At 43.6% G+C, this 18,478-nt stretch overlaps 1 protein-coding gene across 11 annotated transcripts in view; it reads right to left on the minus strand.

Moving 5' to 3' along the window:
• NTNG1 (netrin G1) overlaps positions 1-15,926 on the minus strand; it is a 212,552-nt gene extending 196,626 nt beyond the window's left edge. For 2 of the 11 annotated variants that reach the window (XM_033151482.1, XM_033151480.1), the window contains exons 1-2: positions 14,714-15,926; positions 6,126-6,846 (exon numbers count right to left, since the gene is read on the minus strand). In XM_033151482.1, the coding sequence (XP_033007373.1) occupies positions 6,126-6,371 (246 nt within the window). In that variant the 5' untranslated portion in view covers positions 6,372-6,846; positions 14,714-15,926. Of the gene's footprint in view, positions 1-6,125; positions 6,847-14,483; positions 14,531-14,713 lie in introns of those variants that run through there. The other 9 variants (XM_033151483.1, XM_033151484.1, XM_033151486.1 and 6 more) reach the window with 7 other exon arrangements.
• Positions 15,927-18,478: the final 2,552 nt, after the last annotated feature.

Below are 18,478 nucleotides of genomic sequence, written 5' to 3' on the forward strand. Positions count from 1 at the left end.
GGATCCCTCCGCGCTTGGGGCAAAGCGCGCCAAGACAAGCTTCATTAACAGACAGTTAAGAGTTTCCCGCCCAGAAACTCACCTAGAAACAACGTTGTGATTGGTTATTGTTAACGTTATGACAATGTTTAACTTCCTAATAAATAGCCCCTGCTCTCTGTAGCGGTGTGGAGTGTGTGCGAGACAAGCCAAGAGAGAACATCAGTGGGAGACAAGCCATAGAGAAACCGAAAGAGAAACCAAGCCGCATAGAGCAGTAGAGCGCAACTTCACCATTGACTGCAGTCTCTTAAGTCTTTATTTCATTTTATTTCTAAAAGTTTATTTGGCCTCCTTAGTTTTGGCCGCTTCTTTAGCTTTGCCTATCTTTCCTATCCTGGAACCTCCGGAACCTTCGGAAACCTTCAGAACTCCCAACAACCATCTCACGACCTTCAGGTTCATAACCAGCGGACCCTTTCACGGCCAGTGGGAGCAGGAACTCCGGGAATTACTGGTCGTCCCAGATGCTGGTTATCCCCACAGCCAGCATTTGAAATTCACCAGGCCCCGGGTGCATTTTGCACCTGGCTATCAGCCACTTGCAACCAAATGAATATGTCCAGGTGCTAGGAGGTGCATGCCTGGGGATCCTTGGTTCTTGACTGTTTTCACACACTAGCAACACATCCTGTAGAATTCTATGCGTTATATTTTGGTTCTTCACAATCAGAACCAAAACTCCCCATTGAAAAACAAGACTTTAGAGCTGTCTGGCCCCAAATGACAACTAGACATTCCATTTTGGCGACGGTAACCTTTGGTTTACGGAGCCATTGGGCGCCTAGCTTATATATCTAACACTGCTGCCCATGACCCATATGGGAAACAGTGCTATTTTACTAATGTTACACTATTTCAAAATACTCAAGGTGGCTTCATATACCTTTAAAAAAAATGAGCATCAAAATGCAACCATAATAAAATGAACCACAACCAAAGGAAATGCAGTGCTTAGAGGTCACATAACCTTCATTCATAAAAACATGAAGATATTCACCAAAAACAACAACCCATTTTCATCAAGAAAAGGAAGGAAAGAAGAGGAGGAAGGTATACAATCTGAATGGGTTTTTTTCCCCCTTCATGATAAATTACCAGCTACCAACCTTCCATACCAGATTTGTTCTTGATATTGCTGCTTGCAGTGCTGTATCGATTTGTTGTCCTTAGGCATCCATGCATATATTAGGGCATTTCCAAATGAAACCCCAGATTCATTTCACTTCTTGCCTTATAAACTAGTCTGATGAATGGAATCCGATGGTTTAATTATTTCAGTAAACATAATCATGGCACTGCTAACTACACCAGAGAGCCCTTTATTTCCCTAATTTTTTAGCAACGCGAGCCTACTGGTAATGAAAGGCTTGCTGCATTAATGACGCCGAAAATCTCCAAGGAAAACATTTAAGGTCCAACTCATAATGTTATGCTAGAATTACACGCACAGAAGACTTTTTAATAATCTTTGTTTCCTAATTTAGTTTTGATTGGCTAGGAAATCCATAGTGGCACTCAAAGGCTCGCTTTTACGCTGCCATCAGCAACTCAGCTCTATAAATTGTACAAACGTACACAGACTTCCTCCATCTGTAGGCTCTTTCAAAGTCGCTGTGTAACCTCTCCAGGAAAAAGAAAGAAAGCTAAACTAAAATTGCAGCATGCTGCAGATAAATCCAAGATAAGTTGCAGTTTTTTAAAGACACTCAGATGTTGCACTGGGCTGTGGCAGCAAAGGCTGCCTAAGAAAATAAAGAGTTCCTCTCTTCTGGCCACTATTACTCTTCAATAAACTACTGCTTATTGCAAATTACAAGTGGACACTGGCAATTTGCTAGTTGCACCTCTGCTTTTTCTGCCTCCCTCACTCACACAATCATTCCTGCATAGCACCATGTTCTGTGGGCACCCAGAGACCTGGAAACAATAAATAAATCGTCATGAGAAATACACATGCACAAATATTAGGAATACAGGGAGCTGCCTTGGCTCAAGCCAGACAAACAGCCCATCTGGCTCCTTATTGTGTTCCTTGACTGGCAGCAGCTCTTCAAGGTTGCAGGCAGAGAAGTACTCTTCTCCTGCTCTTTCAGACCTAAGGTCTATCTAGTTCAGCATCTGGGAAGCCCACAAGCAGCTTTTTCTCAAGTCCTTCCTGGAGACGCCAGGAACTGAACCTGGGACTTCTTGCACGTGCTCCACCACCTTCAAGCAATGGCCCAGTAGAGATGCTGATGAAACTGGCCCATGTGCACTTTTTGTTGCGTTTTGATCTTCTGAATGACCTCATCTGATATTTATTATTATTATTATGGGCTTTATCTGCTCATGTACAGCTTGCCTTTCTTACTCCCCCTGCCTTACAGATTGCCAATGCACTTTAGCACATATGTGCAATTCAATAAAACACAGGATGAAAAGGAGCCTTGATGTGGTCACGTCACACAAGGGCCCCCAAGATTCCTTTCTTGATGTGATTTAACTAAGGTGCACATGTACATGCGTGCATTGATAAAATAATAGTGGGGTGGGGGAATCCTGTCTGAAGCTCCTTTTTAATTTTTTTCTTCATATTTTTTAACATTACAAACATCCATTGAAACAAAATAACACTGATGCAAACTTGGGGTTCTCTGAACCCCCAGACCCCCCCCCCCCAGTTTTCAAAAGTCTGAAGCTTCTTTTTACCCACTGTTTTAATTAATGCATATATGAGCTCTTACAAGCCGGAAACTTCCGAGGAGGAGGAGGGAAGCATCAACTGTAAACGGCTCATTATTGAATATAATTTTAGAAATTCTCAGTTTAAATCTAAAGGAAAGAGAGCTGAGCACGGAACTGAAGGAACCCACAGTACTGTACAGCAGTGAAACGGAAAGAGGGGAATCTACTCCTCCATCCTCCCATGGAGACTGGATTACAAAAGGTTTCATTTTCTACACAGGTGAACATGATGCTAACCATCATCAGCTTGGCCAAGCAGTGCCATAGCCATCATGATAATCAAAAGAACAATATTGCACAGGTGAGGAACAGCTGCAACAGAATATTGCTGTGCACCTTCTCTTCCTAACAAGAGTGTGTTACTTCTCCAGGTTCTAGCCAGTCAAGGTGCTCTGGGGTAATGGAAGCCATAAGAGGGTGTTCTATTCCCTCATTCCTAGTTTTCCAGCTTTCTTTTCCAACAGTATTCAGTATTCCAAGTCTGTTTTGCATTATTTCTCCTAATGGACTTTTCTTAATGCCAAGGTTCCCCGTGGCGTGTTGATACCTCCCCACTTGTTTCTCTCTCTTGGCTCCCATGCTGTTGACATCCTCCATTGGTACCCAGGCAGTGAGCAAGCATGGAAAGAGGAGACACACAGCAAAGCCTGGAATTTCATGCTTCCTGTATGTTGTTGGTCCTAGACAGTTTTTTAATCAAGCATTTACAACTTTATCTACAAACGTATATTGCAGCAGAAAAGGGATTAACAATGTATGATGCACTCCTAACCCCACTTACCCAGGAGTAAGCCCTAGAAGACTTACTTCTGAGTAGACAGAGTTAAGATTACAAGGTTAGACACAGCAGCCTTGCGAAGAAGCCCATAAAAGTGAGTAGCCCACAATTTTGGTCGCCTACAAGCAATTCTTGTTTGCCACAGGTGATCAAGCAAGCAGCTATTTTAAAAACACAGCAGGGATCCTCTCTCTCTTTGTTCTGTTGAAGCTAATCTGCAGTCTCTGATGAATACATTCCTGGGAAACCCAGCCAGCTGGGTGGGGTATAAACATGGGTAAATAAAATAATAATAATATCTTCTTTGCATACAAGCACAGAGAAACCAAAATCTCAACCAAAGGCTGCACTATTCGTACAACTCACTCACTCTACTTCAGTTTATTAACTTTTTGAAGAAGCAAGAAAAAGCTGCAGATCAAATTATTCTTAAGACATTTTCATTCATTCGTATGCCTGGGCTAGAGACTGCACATGAACCCTTCCTGCTCTTTGAAACCTCAGGTCAGGGTCTGGAGACCAGAAAAAGTACGTGACCTGTCAAGAGTCTCGATCAAGGCTTAAAACACTTTAAAGGAAAGCCATATGCTAACTGTGTGCCTTGGGACACGGGTGGCGCTGTGGGTTAAACCACAGCCTAGGGCTTGCTGATCAGAAGGTTGGCGGTTCGAATCCCTGCAATGGAGTGAGTTCCCGTTGCTTGGTCCCAGCTCCTGCCCACCTAGCAGTTCAAAAGCACGTCAAAAGTGCAAGTAGATAAATAGGTACCGCTCCGGTGGGAAGGTAAACGGCGTTTCTGTGCGCTGCTCTGGTTCGCCAGAAGCGGCTTAGTCATGCTGGCCACATGACCCGGAAGCTGTACGCCGGCTCCCTCAGCCAGCAATACGAGATGGGCGCAGCAACCCCAGAGTCGGACACAACTGGACCTAATGGTCAGGGGTCCCTTTACCTTTAACTGTGTGCCTACCATGACTGTGATTTGGAACATGCTAAATTTAAAACATTCTTGTGAAACCTTCATCCCATTCTCAGCATGTAAACATTCCTCAAAGCAAAAGTATTAAAAATGAAATCTTCCTGTAACGAAATCACATTGCATGTCTCCACCACAGCAAACAGTACACAAGAGGTTGCTTTATACAGAATCAGACCATTGCTCCATCTAGCTCGGTACTGTCTACATTAGCATGAAGTAGCTTTTCTGGGTTTCAGGCAGGAGTCCTGAGTTTTCCCAGCCCTATCCAGAGATGCCAAGAAATGCATAGAAAGCACATCATTCTACCAATGAACTATCATCCTTCACCAAACATGTAGCTCTCGGTCATTTCAGAAGCAGAGCAACTCTTTGCAAAAACACTCTTTACTTTTTAAAATTACATGAATTGATCATGGATCTGCAATATTATTTTATAGGTGTTATTAGCACAATTCCCTGGGAAGCTCTCCTGCCCAAAGGAATACCAGAGCTTGTAGCCCTCTTGTACCACTTTTGCTCATTTCAATGTGGTACACACTGGGTAGACTATGCCCTAAGTGAGCTTCCAGCATGCGTGTACAGGTTAAGACAGAATTTATATGTCCAGCATTGTGCATATTCTGCCTCTTACGTCTAGCTTTGTCCTGTGGTTCTGTGGTTAACTCAAAGTGTACATTACGAAACACAAGATGAATGCTTGTCACCAATTTAAATAGCCAAGGGATGCATGCAATTTATAACAATGCATAATCATTTGCACAAAAAGTAGTAGATAACAAAACCAGAGCATAAGTTTTCACTGCACCTAAATTATAGAGCAAGTTTACAAATGGTGAGATTCCGTATATAAAGTATGTATACACACATATACCAGTTTAGTGAAACTGTAGGGACACATACGCAGGTCAAGTCAGCATTTTTATCCAATGCTGGTTTAAATAGCTGGTAGGTTATTCATCTTGCCCAAGAGAAGCATGCTTCCAACTATGGGATTTGGGGTTCGTTCAGTTATAGGAAAACAGCACGCATACTCAGAAATAAATAAATAAATAAAATAAATAAATAATAATAATAATATGCTCTGAAAAAATAGGATTGCCAGACATGTAGGAATGTTTCTCTACGAATCTTACTCTTTGCAGAAGCTTGTTACCTTCTTAGGGGAAGTTACCTGGCAGAGTACAGATGCTCTGCACCATTTAATGATGCTGGCAACACCAAGATACAATTGAAATCTTGTTAACCTGGTTTGCATTTTTACCCCCACCAGGAGCTGAACCCAGGTGCATTTCGACTCAAAATATTGCAGTTGTGAAAGGACACACCTTTCATTTAAAGGAACCAGTAATGGTTTTGCCCATGATACCAACTGAACCTAAACAAAAACATACAGAGTGACTACTTATCACCTCTTCAGCTTGAAAAGCTGGTGGCTGCTATTTGCCAAAGGTTTTTCAGACCTATAGTATAGAGTGACATGCAAATTTTGCCATAAACCTAAATCCTTGGTCTTGGTCCACAAGACTGAAGTTAAGGATATTCACATTGTTGTGCTGAGGGATCTATCCTTTAGGCCACAATTCAACATTCAGGTTTTTGCCTTACCATTCCGCAGAAGGTCTCTGGTGGATTTCCACATGTTATGTCTGGTGGATCCAGGCTCACTTTCACATATTTCATCATATCTATGGCTTCTGGCTGACAGGCCGTGTAATCCCAAAACTTCCCTTCATCTGTGTAGATCTGGGTCTTACACACATCGTAATGACCCCAAGCCGAAGTGTAGTGCTGTATCACCGATGACACAGTAACCCAAAGGGCATGAAGTGACAAGAATCTTGACAAATACATCTCTAAATCCTTCACGGGTGCCTTGACAGCTATAACCAGTAGCAATCAAAGGTGTAGTCTATATTATACATGTATGTACACCAGGAGTTGCGAGTTACTGTAAAAACATGTTCCGGGACCAGAGCAGAAGAGTTTAGGTTACAGTGGTTGCTTTTTAAAGTTGGAAACTTTGGTGGTAGCCTGGCATTACAAAGAGATGTTTTTCATCTGAAGGATGTCCATTGCCTTAAAAAACAACAACAACGTATCGAGGCCTTTAATCACATATGTAAAGGATGTCCAAAATCAGGTGATAGCTTAGCAACGCTGCCAGTCCTCAGCTGTGTAGTCAGTAATCCTGAGCGATCCTCCCCTTTCCCGGCTCATGAGGAATGGCCAGCCAAACCGATAAATCAGTTGTTGGAGCAAAACGATGAGCATCAACAGCCCTGTGTCTAACTGCCATCAATCATTCTTTTCTTCTGGCACCAGCACCCTTTTAGAAACAATAAAAGTAAGAGTTATTGTCCAAGAATCAATGCATTAGAAAAATATACGGTATGTTGACATTTCAAGAGCCTTTGATACAATATAAGGTAAATTGGAATAATCTGGATAACCTTTACTGGAGGGGCTTTTACTGGAGTGAACAAACTACCGGAATCACTCATCACCAAAACTATTTTGACAAGAAAGATTTAACTCCTCTATAACAAAGACAGATATGTAGCATTCTCCCTCTTTCCCTTGGTTTATTTGCTTCAGAAATGGTATTTCCATCTTGGCAAAGCCTGAGAGCAAGAAATAGCCCCTTGAACAGCTTTTGAATTTCATAACCAAAAGGGGGATAGAAACCCCCAACCCACCAGAGGTAGTGGATCTTTTATTACAGCGACAAAGGGCTGACAACAACTTGTGTGCTTTTCATCTCTTGAAAAGAGGGCCTGGGAGACAGCTCCAAGTGTCTAGTACACGTCTCAGCTTTTGTTAGCTTAATAAGAGAGATATTATGAGCACACTTCTGTCTCTTTGGATTTTTTCTCATTAGTACTGGAAGAGCTTTGCTTCTTTTGTTTAATTGTGTTTAATGACAAAGATAACAGTTGGCTCATTTGCAGCTTATAATAATTTCCTCTTTCTATAAGCCTTCTGTATTTTCTTTTTTTTATTATTATTATTTTAAAGTACTTTTATGTGTCAATTTCCAGAGCAGAAGCCATCCTCTCAAACCCCCTCTGTTCACAGGAGAGGGACATAAAACACTGTGTTGTAAATTAATTAAATGCTACAACTATTTTTTTAAAAAAACAATACAAAATCATGCACAGAACCATGGGACAGAGATGTTCACCTGACAGCCATCAGGCTTAATCAAGTCCCCCTCCCCCCAAAAAAACATTCCTTCCTGTCCTCTGGGGTGGGCAGATGGTCATTGGGATCTACTGGTAGATCTCTGGGTGGTTTGTAGTAGATCAGAAAGGGTTTCTGACTGCCAGTTGTTTAACAGTACCAGCTACAAAGTAACTTTCCCCACCTAAATTAATGAAATGAAGAGAACTGGGAGTGGACTTTCTGTGGAGGGGCTGTCAGCTCAGCTCAGTTCTGGTACTGAAAACAAATTCCTACGGCATCTTCTGCTTTGATTCCAATTATATGTCCTAGTAAACAACAACGAAAATATAGATTCGACAAGCTTGAAGTCTGCCCAGCCTTGCTCTACCAGATTTTAGCTGTGATCAAAAGTTCCCAAGAGTTTTGGATTGGGGGGGGTGGAGTTTACAGGCTCCAAGAAGTGAAAGCATTCCACACTTGATGGTGACATCTCTCTTGGATTTTGCATACAGCTTGTGCATATGTGTATATAATATGATGTTTGAGCTCAAAATCTGTGAAGCCCTTAGCTTTAGATGGTGCCAACTGGTTCATGGATCTAGAGTATCTGCAAGCAAATCAGATTGTTCCAACTTAGAGTCTAGCACCTGGAGAATAGTGTGGCCCCTGAAAATACGAATGTTTAGTTATTCCCTGGTACAGGCCACAGTCCTCAGACCTATGCTGGGATGGAAGCATTTCAATATGCCACGCTGTTTGCCTTTAATGATGCTGTCTGAACGTTGGGAACCTGATCTACAGACTTCAACGGAACAAGGAGCTGGTTCTTTCTGGCATTTCCCCCCAAGATGATATGTTTAATCATATAGCCCCATTCTTAACAATCTGTTATTAAGCCACCATCCGCCACCAGCTCTCCCAGAGTCTTACCCTTGGCATATGGAAGTAGTTGTGCTTCATACAGCTGCTTACCTCTGTCAGTTTTGATCATCTAGCTAGTTGCATTATTGAGACTATGATGCCACATATATGAAAAAAATCTCTCCACATTATAGTAACTTCTTACAGCTCATTCCAGAAAACATCTACTTCCAGGGAAAGGGAACCTGGTCTTCAAAGCAATTTTTGTAAACAAGTTCCTTCTATTCAAAGAAGGCACCGTCTTGAAACTGAACTTAGCTACAGAGACTACGCAGTGCCAACAGATGGCTGAATTGTGTTTCCATAGCAAATTACAATAATTGCCTTATGGACGCAAGTGCAATTTCCTATTATATTCATTTCATAAAATGGTATTGTACAGCTGTTACATGCATTGCATTGCATTAGAAAGTGTTCTGGCTACTTGAATTTCCTTCCAGCAACGAGCTGCACAATGTTGGAATTTTAAATTGTCACAAACCTAGAAGCATTTTTATAATATTGTGTGTGTGTGTGTGTGTGTGTGTGTGTGTATTTCAACGAACATACTTTTAAAACCATACCATCTTGTCCAACATCTCCTTCCAGTTTTGGTATGTTTAGTCTTATGTAATCATCACCAAGCCACTTCATGCATTCATTTGGTAATTTAGAAACAGCGTTTGATTCATTTCAAATCTACTGTTTTAGAGTTTCTTCCATTGCACAGTCCAAAATGCACCTACAGTATTTAGAAAGAAGGCAGATTTCCTTTCCCCGCTCCCATTCATCATTGGGGCGGGGAAGGGTTTACTAAAGAAATAATTCACTTTTTTTGTTTTATTTGATCTTTTCTTTAAGAAATCAAATGTATGATTACCAGAAAAAGCTATATATAATGAATGCTGAAATGACGAAGTACCTTTGTGAATAAAAAGATGCACTTCTGCAAGTAAGCCCTATTATTTTCAGGAACCTTTACTCCTGAGCAAATGTGTGCTTAAATACCTAACCTTTCTCATGGAGGTTTTCTTTTTTTCATCAAGATGTCAGCACACACACAAAGCACAAATGCAGAAAGTAGAGACTAAGAGCAGCACTGAACACTACCCCTCCTCCTGTTCACTAGGCTATACCCTTTCCCCTGTATAATGAATCCCCATTAAAGAAAGTTTAGAGTCATGATTATGGTCATTACGCAGAATTATAGACTGTATCATTGATCGAATTTAGTGTGCTGACAAGGGGAAAGTGGAGAAGATTCTGCAGGTGATTTGAGAATCAGACAAGATACCAGAACATGTGAATGGCATGTTTGACAAGAAGCAGCCAATTATAGCTTAAATTTCTGGCACCTGTCTGGTACATGATTAATAGTTTTCCATTACATTACAGACATATTATTAATGTATTAAAAATGTCATGCTTTGGCAACAGCTAACGCAGCATACCTTAGCTAGTTGGCAGTGTCTCATTATTAATGAGCTCTCACTGACACGGGGAGAGATACTGACTTAAGATCACAGGCTAAGGGTCATCGGTGTTTGGGGTAACAGCATTACGTGACCCATGTTGCATTTATGCATGGGAGAGGGGGGAGCAACTCATGAAAGCCAGGTCTCAGCTACCTACAGTCATAATGATTTTTGTTGTTGTTGCAGGAACTCACAAATTTCAACTTGGATCCTAAACAGAACAGCAGTTTATTTCAGCACAACTCAAATAAGATTCCTAGTTGAACTTCCTTAGGATCATAAACTTTTTGAACATTAACATCTGTAGTGGAGATAAGGAGCTTTGAAGAGTCAAGTAGGATTCCGCCACCGCCGCCCCAGCATTTTCCCAATTCATATTTGATCTATAACAGCGAAGTGCAAATAACTGACAGACGTCTGGTGTTGTGAAGCCTCTCAAGAGTTTATAACCTCTGCCTACTAACCAATCATGCAATCTGCCATATTAAACTGAATTGATCCACAGCATCTCACATACAAAAACCAACACCTTCCTTAGTTGAAGGTAATTGCAATCCGCTGGGGGGGGGGGGAAATAAATGGATTATGCTAACTGTATTCAACAGAGCCACAACACACAGTGCGTTGGAGCTGTCCCTTGTTTCTGATAGCTCATCACTCCCGAGGTACTTTGACCCTTAAATTTCCCACCTATGCCCTATTATCCACTGTCTGAAAAAAAGCCAGCAGGCATTTCACACCCCACCACCCCCAGGAGCCAGCACACACATTCTTAACTTGCATTTATCGTGACTTAAAACAGTGATATTAATCGCTTCGTAATCAACATTCTATTCTTAGGCATGGACGGGTAATCGATGCCCAGCCTTGCATGTTGCATTCATTACACGTACCAAATTTGATACCCTAGCTCAGGCACCAAAAGTGAATGCCAGCTGTAATTAATTATTATAAAAGAGAGCTGTCAATTCTCATTAGCATTTTGCTGGCAAATCTAGCTTCTTGTAGTAGGCTTGGTCACTGGGAACAGCACCATATTCCCACACTCGCAATAATAATAATCTCATTATAAAGACTGTCACCCAAGAATGAGATGATCGGGGATGCTGTCAGGAGAACTCTCCGGGTGAGGGTTGCCTTACTAGTTGGCTTGATTTTGGTTTTAAAAAGAATAAAGAACCCAAACCAGTTCTGGTTATATTTACTTCAAAAGAAGTAAACTGTTTATGCATTTTAAGGAAGTGTGGTCAGGTTTGCAGCCTTTCGTTACATTGTCACATGCAAATCAAACATAACTTAGTACTGTAGATAGATAGATTGGTAGATAGATAATGAAACCATGAAGCAGATCTGTGTTAGCTGTATTCTATGCTATTCTCTACAGATTTTCTTTAAAAACCTTTCATGGCATTTTTTTGGGTGGTGTTTTCTTCAAAGGCTCCAATAATACCGTTATGAACACAATCCAGAACGTGCAATAAACCACCACAATTTCCCACTCCTCCCCCCCCCCCACTACCACTCAGGAAATCAAATCTGGTAGGGTAAGCCAGGATCTTGGCACTTAAAACTAGCCAACATAAAAAAAATGAAATAAAGGTCAAGCTCAGTCAACTTTGGAAGCTAAAAGGTGTATATAGGGTTTGCACTTTACCTCCTTGGATGTGGGATCAAAAATGGAAAATGCCAATTTTGTACAGTGCTCCCACGACTATGGAAACCTGGTGTATGCGAAACCTCTGCATTTAGAACTAGCCCACTGCTTTTCATAAATACTAAATTAGCTGCTGAACAAGCAAAAATAGGACCATATGGATAATTGGGTATATGCTTTATGCCCTTAGGCTTGGAAAGTAGTAAAATACATTGGGTGTGAGTGAAATATATAAGAGGATTGATGGTAATGATTCTAGCTTTTTTAAAAAAAAGCAATTAAAAATTTTAAACTGTGGAACAGTGCAGATATTTTTCCCTTGGGAAGGTAAGGGGGATTTTTTGGAATTTTAAGTTGTAAGGAGGGGGGAGATTTGAAATTTAATCATGAAAACCAAGGGCTCTAAAGCAACCTAACCCCCAATGATGACTGTTCCGGTTTTTCTGTCTTGCAGCATTATCCGGAAAACACAGTACACGAATGCCTCATAGCGTAGCACAATATTCAAATTGGAAGGAAAACGAATCGCATGCTTTCATTTGAGGGCAATATTATCAGTCACTGTTGGAAGCATGTATTGTTATAACTGCCATAGATTGCTAAAGCGCCTCTCCTTCATTTAAGTAGCTACTACAGAATAGCCTATTGCTTGCAACAGTTAGGCACAATTACCAGGGGAAGACTGGTGCCTGCCCAACGTAAGAAAAGTTGTTGGAAAGTAACAAACTGTGGCAACAATCCTGCATATAGCAATGCAACCCTGCGTACAGGATGGCTTCTCACGACACTCCGTAAGAAAATTTTCCAGCTGAATTTCAATATTTATTACCACTTAAATATATGCAAGGAACTGGCTGCCAATAAGCTAAAAAGCCCTGGCTTTGTTTAAAATAATAGTAATAATTCTACACCTTGGATCACAAATGCAGTTGCATTTTTAAATGTGATTTAGGCGTGACAATTTGCCAGAGAATGAATATCCATCTCTAATTGCGAACTGCTGTGGAAATAGTTCATACAGGATCCACGATGATTCAAATGACACATTTTGTGGTGTACTTACCCAACTCTCTCGTTAGGGCAAATACAGAAATCTTTCAAGTTCCTAAAACTTGACAGAAAAGGATGGGCTGAATTTATACAATGTTATGAGTTCCAGGAACACATTTTGAGTCTAATAAGATTGTGTTATGAAATCTATTTGACAGAATCATCTTTTACATATCCAGTCACGGTTAAAGCTCCATTAAGTTCACTGTGGCTTATTTCCAATTAAGCGGGTCTAGGGTTGGGCTCTTTTCAACCAGATCCTAAAAACAAGGAAACCTATGAGGAAAGGGGCCTGGCAGCCCACAATCTGCACCACTGCCTTATTTATTCCACTGCTTTCATATATTTGGAAAACAGAAAGATGAAGAAACAAATATTTATCAATATATGGCTCATACTTTTTCTTTAAGGGAACAAGATGTAAAGCATGCAAACTTTTTAGAGTTATCTGTTGAATACACCTTTTCATCATAGCTCACTGTCATCTGGTGCTTTTGCTTTTGGGGGGATAAAGTCACATTTTCCTCTCTCGCCGCCCCACAACCCCAACACTTATATCTGACCAATTTAGAAATACTGTATTTCATTTCAGATCAGAACGAAGACCCAGTGGAGTTGGGCTTAAGCCACCCCTCCCAGTCTTTTTGCTGTATTTTGTATCACATTTCCTCCCTGCACAAAAATCTTTATTCACAGAACTGAAAAAGCTACTCGGATTCAGAACGAACGGTGCACTTTTTTTTTAGCAGCTTTGGCTCAGATAATCCATTAAAAAAGTATTCTGTATTTAGCAAACGTATTCCCTTTTCTTACTGCCTGCCATCATTTTTTAAAAAACAACATTTTTTCAGTGAAAGATCCCTTGCCGAGGATAACCCTTTTCCGTAAACTGCAACAGTGAGGTTCTCTCCCTTCTTTAAATCTTGTGCCATCGATTCTGTGATTTTTAAAATGAAATGCTAAGCTAGCAATGTCCGGGGCAGGAAGGTAACAGACTGAAGGTTTCCATATGAAGCAGAATTTAATTAGATGGTTCAGAATTGAGGACACCCCACTAGCAGAACAATGCATTTCAGGGGAGAAGGCGCTAGCCCAAGGAGTACATCTCTTCTAGCTTCATTGCCTTGGCAGAAAAGATGCCTGGATTCCCGCCGCCGCCACCACTGAACATATTCGGTGTCTGATAAAAAAAGGTCAATTTCCCTCTTTCCTAGAAACAACCCCTCTGAAACCCCCCCTAGCACATTTCCGCCCTTTCGCCAAGATTGCAAATCTGCTCGCCTTCCCCACGGAAGACCCTCCCGGACGAACGGCAGAGGGCGCAGTTTCTATTCGTATCTAAGTTTGATCTCCTTTCCCTCTTCTAAATATCTCTTAATTGGTTACTGCGGGGGGGGGGGTGGCGGAGGAGAGGAAACGCCAGAAAAGCACAATAATTCTGCTTGCTACGGAAATGTGCATCTGAAGACGCTGCAGATCAAAAAAAAAAAAAAGTACATGGGCAGACAGATAGATGAACACCCGCTTCCTCTGAGCAAGCCACAGCGCTGCATCCAGATCTAAGGCCATCGGGTGCCCCCCACTTTCCATCCCTCCAACCCGGGATAGAAAATAAAAAGAATAAAAAGCATAAAGCATCAACTTCAGGTAGCCCTTTGCACGGTGGAAGGGAAAGAGGAGGGCGCAGCAGCAGCCAATTAGATGGGGAAAGTCCCAACAAACCTCGGATGGGATCTCGTGCCTCTGTGTTTGGCCAACAGCGAAGTTTCCCCCGGGGCAGGCTGCGAAAAGGGTCCCCGATCTTTCCAGCTCTGGGATCTTAAGCAAGCGAACCGAAGTGGGGAGAAACCCCGTTTTGGGGTGGGGAAGTTTACCCATTCCTTCCTTCGCACAGCGCCGTCTGGAGGGCGGGCAACGTGCGGGCTCGCGTGGAGAGCGCGGTTTTTACTCACCGTGCGGGGCGATCGCTGCGCGCGTCGGGCAGGAGGAGAAGAGGCCGAGTAACCGGGCACCTCCTTCCCTCGGGACCCCCCTTGGCGGGCGCAGGAGCATCCGAGGCTGTGGTGCCTCTCCGGCAGTGTAAGGACGCTGAAGGGGGAAAACCGAGGGCTGCACTGACTGGCCGCTCCTCCCGCGTGCCGTTGCCGCCGCCGCCGCTCTCCCTCCGCAGGCGACGACTAGCTAACAAAGTTACACCTCACGCCCCCCCAAAAAGAGACTTGCGCGAGCGAGGCAAGGGAAAGCAAAGCGAGCCTCGGGCTGAGGCTGGGAGCTCCCCGTGCGCAGCGCCCGGCGGGGATTAGCCACTCCTCTGGCGCGGCCACTTTGGAGCAGCAGCAGCAGCAGCAGCAGCCCAGCTTGGCTAACAACGGGGCGGGAAATCCTGAGGCAGAGGGAGGGACCTGGTTCGGACAGAGGTGGCGGGAAGGGCGCTCCGCTGGGACTTTCCCGCCCTTCTCCGGCCGGCTTTCCCCTCAGGCCGCCGCACTTCTTGGCGTCAAACTTTTGGCGGGCAGGCGCGGGGCGCGCGCTGCTCGCCCGCCGGTCGCGGCGGCTCCAGGTGGCGCGGCTGCTCCCGTCGTGGTGGTGGCGGCGGCGGCGGCTGTCGCTGCGGGACCCCCCCAGCTTTCATTTTATTTTCGGCTGCCGACGTTGAAGGTGCTCGGAAGGGACATAAATCACCGCAATTAGCCTTGGCGCCGAAGAGAGCCTCCTCGCCTCTCCCAGGGCCCCGCCGCCGCCGCCGCCGCCGCTTCCGGGGCGCGTCGCGGCGCTCCTCCAGTCAGAAATGTCACTGCACATCAGCGTCGACGGCGAGACGCGGGGAAAAGTCCATCGGATGAAATATACATGCAACACACCCCACCACCACCACCTCCTCCTCTCTCTCTCTCTCTTTTGCAGAACTGCAAATTCTCCTTGGGTACTACTCCTACCGGCAGCTCCTGGGCGCTCTTTCGCTCGCCGCGGCCCCTGCAGTGGCGAAAAGAAGCTCGCAAACTTAAGGACAGGACGCGCGATCAATGCGAGAGGGAGGGCGAGCTGCGAGGAAGGCGCAGAGGGGGTGGCACCGCCGTTTCACTTAAAAGCAATCTCCTCCTGCAACTGGCAGCGACGAGAGAGATTGCGAACCTTATACCACCTCCGGACCTGAGCGCGCCGAGCGGTCCTAACGCCGATGATATCACCAGCCGGCTCCATCTCCCGCTCCAATTTTTTTGCTTACCACCCACAGCGTCTCCGGCAGCTACCACACCCCTCATTCGCTCGCTTTAACAACGCACAGGTGTCTTCTAACACACACACACACACACCGTTACAGCCGTATCCATCTCATTAAGAACTAAGTCTGATTGCTGCAAAGCTGGGTGGGAGGGATTTGTGGCCCTTCGGATGTTGTTGGACTCCAACTCCCATCAGCCCCCCCCAGCCAGCTCAGCCAATGTTCAAGGGGGGTGGGAGTTGCAGCCCAGCAAAAACTGAAGGGGAGCAGGTCACCCCCCCCACCTGCGGTGTAAATGCACGTCACTTCCAGGTAAAGTTAGTGATTTCCAAAGGTTGAGGGAGTTGGGTAGGTTTAGCCTGGGAAAGAGGAGATATGATAGCCACCTTCAAATTTCTAAAAGGCTGTCACATGGAAGATAGAGCAAGCCTCTTTTCTCATCCACAGCGTAGGATTTGAACCAATGGCTTACAAGAAAGGAGATTGCGACTAAACATCAGGAAGAGCTTTCTGATAGAAGAGCTGTTGGACAGCGGGACAGATTTGCACTGGAGGTTTTAATGACAGGTGGATGGCTGTCTGTCATTGATGGTTTAATTGAGATTCCTGACCCCTGGGGTCCCTTCCAACTCTATGCAACCTGAATCTCGACCATCACCAGACCACACATGCACATGTATGTGTCTGCACCCTTTGTAACTGATAGCGTCACATTGACATTTGCTCTGATTGGCTTTATGTGATGTGATGAAATTTTTTGAGGCAACTGCTTCCTTCATATAGTCCTGATTTTCCTCTAAAGAAATAGGTTGTGTAGGTGACAATAGAGAATGGAACAGCTGAAGTTAAGTTCTTTAATTTCACTGGGAGAGCACATGCCTAGCTCTTTCACTGAAACCAAAGGCACACCTATGCATTTCACTTTGGTGGCAGAACCATAGCTCAATGGTAGTGCATACATTAAGCATTTTTTCAACATTCAAATTCCAATAATGAGGGGTGCTAAAAAGTTGTAACATGACTTGGGAACGCAAAAGCTGTGGTTAAATTAATAAAATTTAGTTATGTTTGGTAAGTAAATTGTGTGTAAAATTGCATAGAAATCCTTAAAAATGATAGCCAAGTACTTGCACTTATATATTAATATGCATCATCGAGCATTACCTTACGTTTTCAAAAAGAAAAATTAAAATTATTTGTTTTCCCGATAGCAGTTTATGTGCTTTCTCATCAAATGCAGACTTACCAAGCTAAATGTTGTCCCCTCAGAAAAATAAAAGCAGATTTGAATTTCTCCCACTCTAAAATATATTTTTTAAGACTGAAGAAATTTGCAAAAATAAAGTTACACTCCCTAAAATGACATGCCCTAAGCAGGAGTCCCAGATTCAACCCCTGGCAGGTAGGGCAGGGAAGACTCCTGTCAGCAGCCCTGCCACCTCCTGTTGACAATACTGAGCCTTAAGACTCGCAAGCCTGAAATCCAAAGAATGTGTGCTGCCCATTTACCATAGAGTATTACTGGTGATACTTTATTTAGAATATTCCTATGACACCCTTCATTTCAAAGCTCTCGAGGCAGCCATTATCCACATTATCAGTCAAGAATACAACAGAATAATACCATTCCTGCTATAAAAGTGAACTCAAGTGATTGAATGCCTATTGTCTGGAAGCGAAATTAGGCCACCCAAAAGTATGGTAGTGGCTTCTGAATACTCGAAGTATGTGCTAGGAGTGCAGAGATGCAGAACATGACATTCGAGGGCAGGGGGGGAACCCTGTGTGTCATGAACTTGTAAGCTTACAGAATGCCAATTAATTGAGGGGGGGCTCTCAATCAGAGGTGGGAAACCATGCCAGCTGGGGCTGATAGGAGTTGAACAACACCAGTGTCGTGTAGTGGTTAAGAGCGGTAGACTTGTAATCTGGTGAATTGGTCTCCGCTCCTCCACATGCAGCTGCTGGGTGACCTTGGGCTAGTCACACTTCTGTGAAGTCTCTCAGCCCCACTCACCTCACAGAGTGTTTGTTGTGGGGGAGGAAGGGAAACGAGGATGCTAGCCGCTTTGAGACTCCTTCGGGTAGTGATAAAGCGGGATATCAAATCCAAACTCTTCTTCTTCTTCTTCTTCTTCTTCTTCTTCTTCTTCTTCTTCTTCTTCTTCTCAAAGGCCACAGGTTCCCCATCCTCATTCTAATTAAACCAGAAGATGGACAGAGTTTGATCATCTTATCAAAGGCAAAATCAGACCTGCTAGGAACCAAACTTGGCCCAATGCCCATAAGACTGTTACAAGGAATCAGGGACCCATTCATGTTTCTCCCATGTAACTGTGACAGAATCACTTTCCCACAACATGGTTGTCATAGATCCATTGTCTTTCACAATCTCTTGATGGCTACTGCCTCCCTGGATGTGTTGGTAATCATTCACCACTATGAACTTCACATTCCCAAGATATAGGAATAGTTTTTTTTCCCCCTTGTGCCA

This window comes from Lacerta agilis, chromosome 6, assembly GCF_009819535.1.
Source record: "Lacerta agilis isolate rLacAgi1 chromosome 6, rLacAgi1.pri, whole genome shotgun sequence".
Taxonomy (NCBI): Eukaryota; Metazoa; Chordata; class Lepidosauria; order Squamata; family Lacertidae; genus Lacerta; species Lacerta agilis.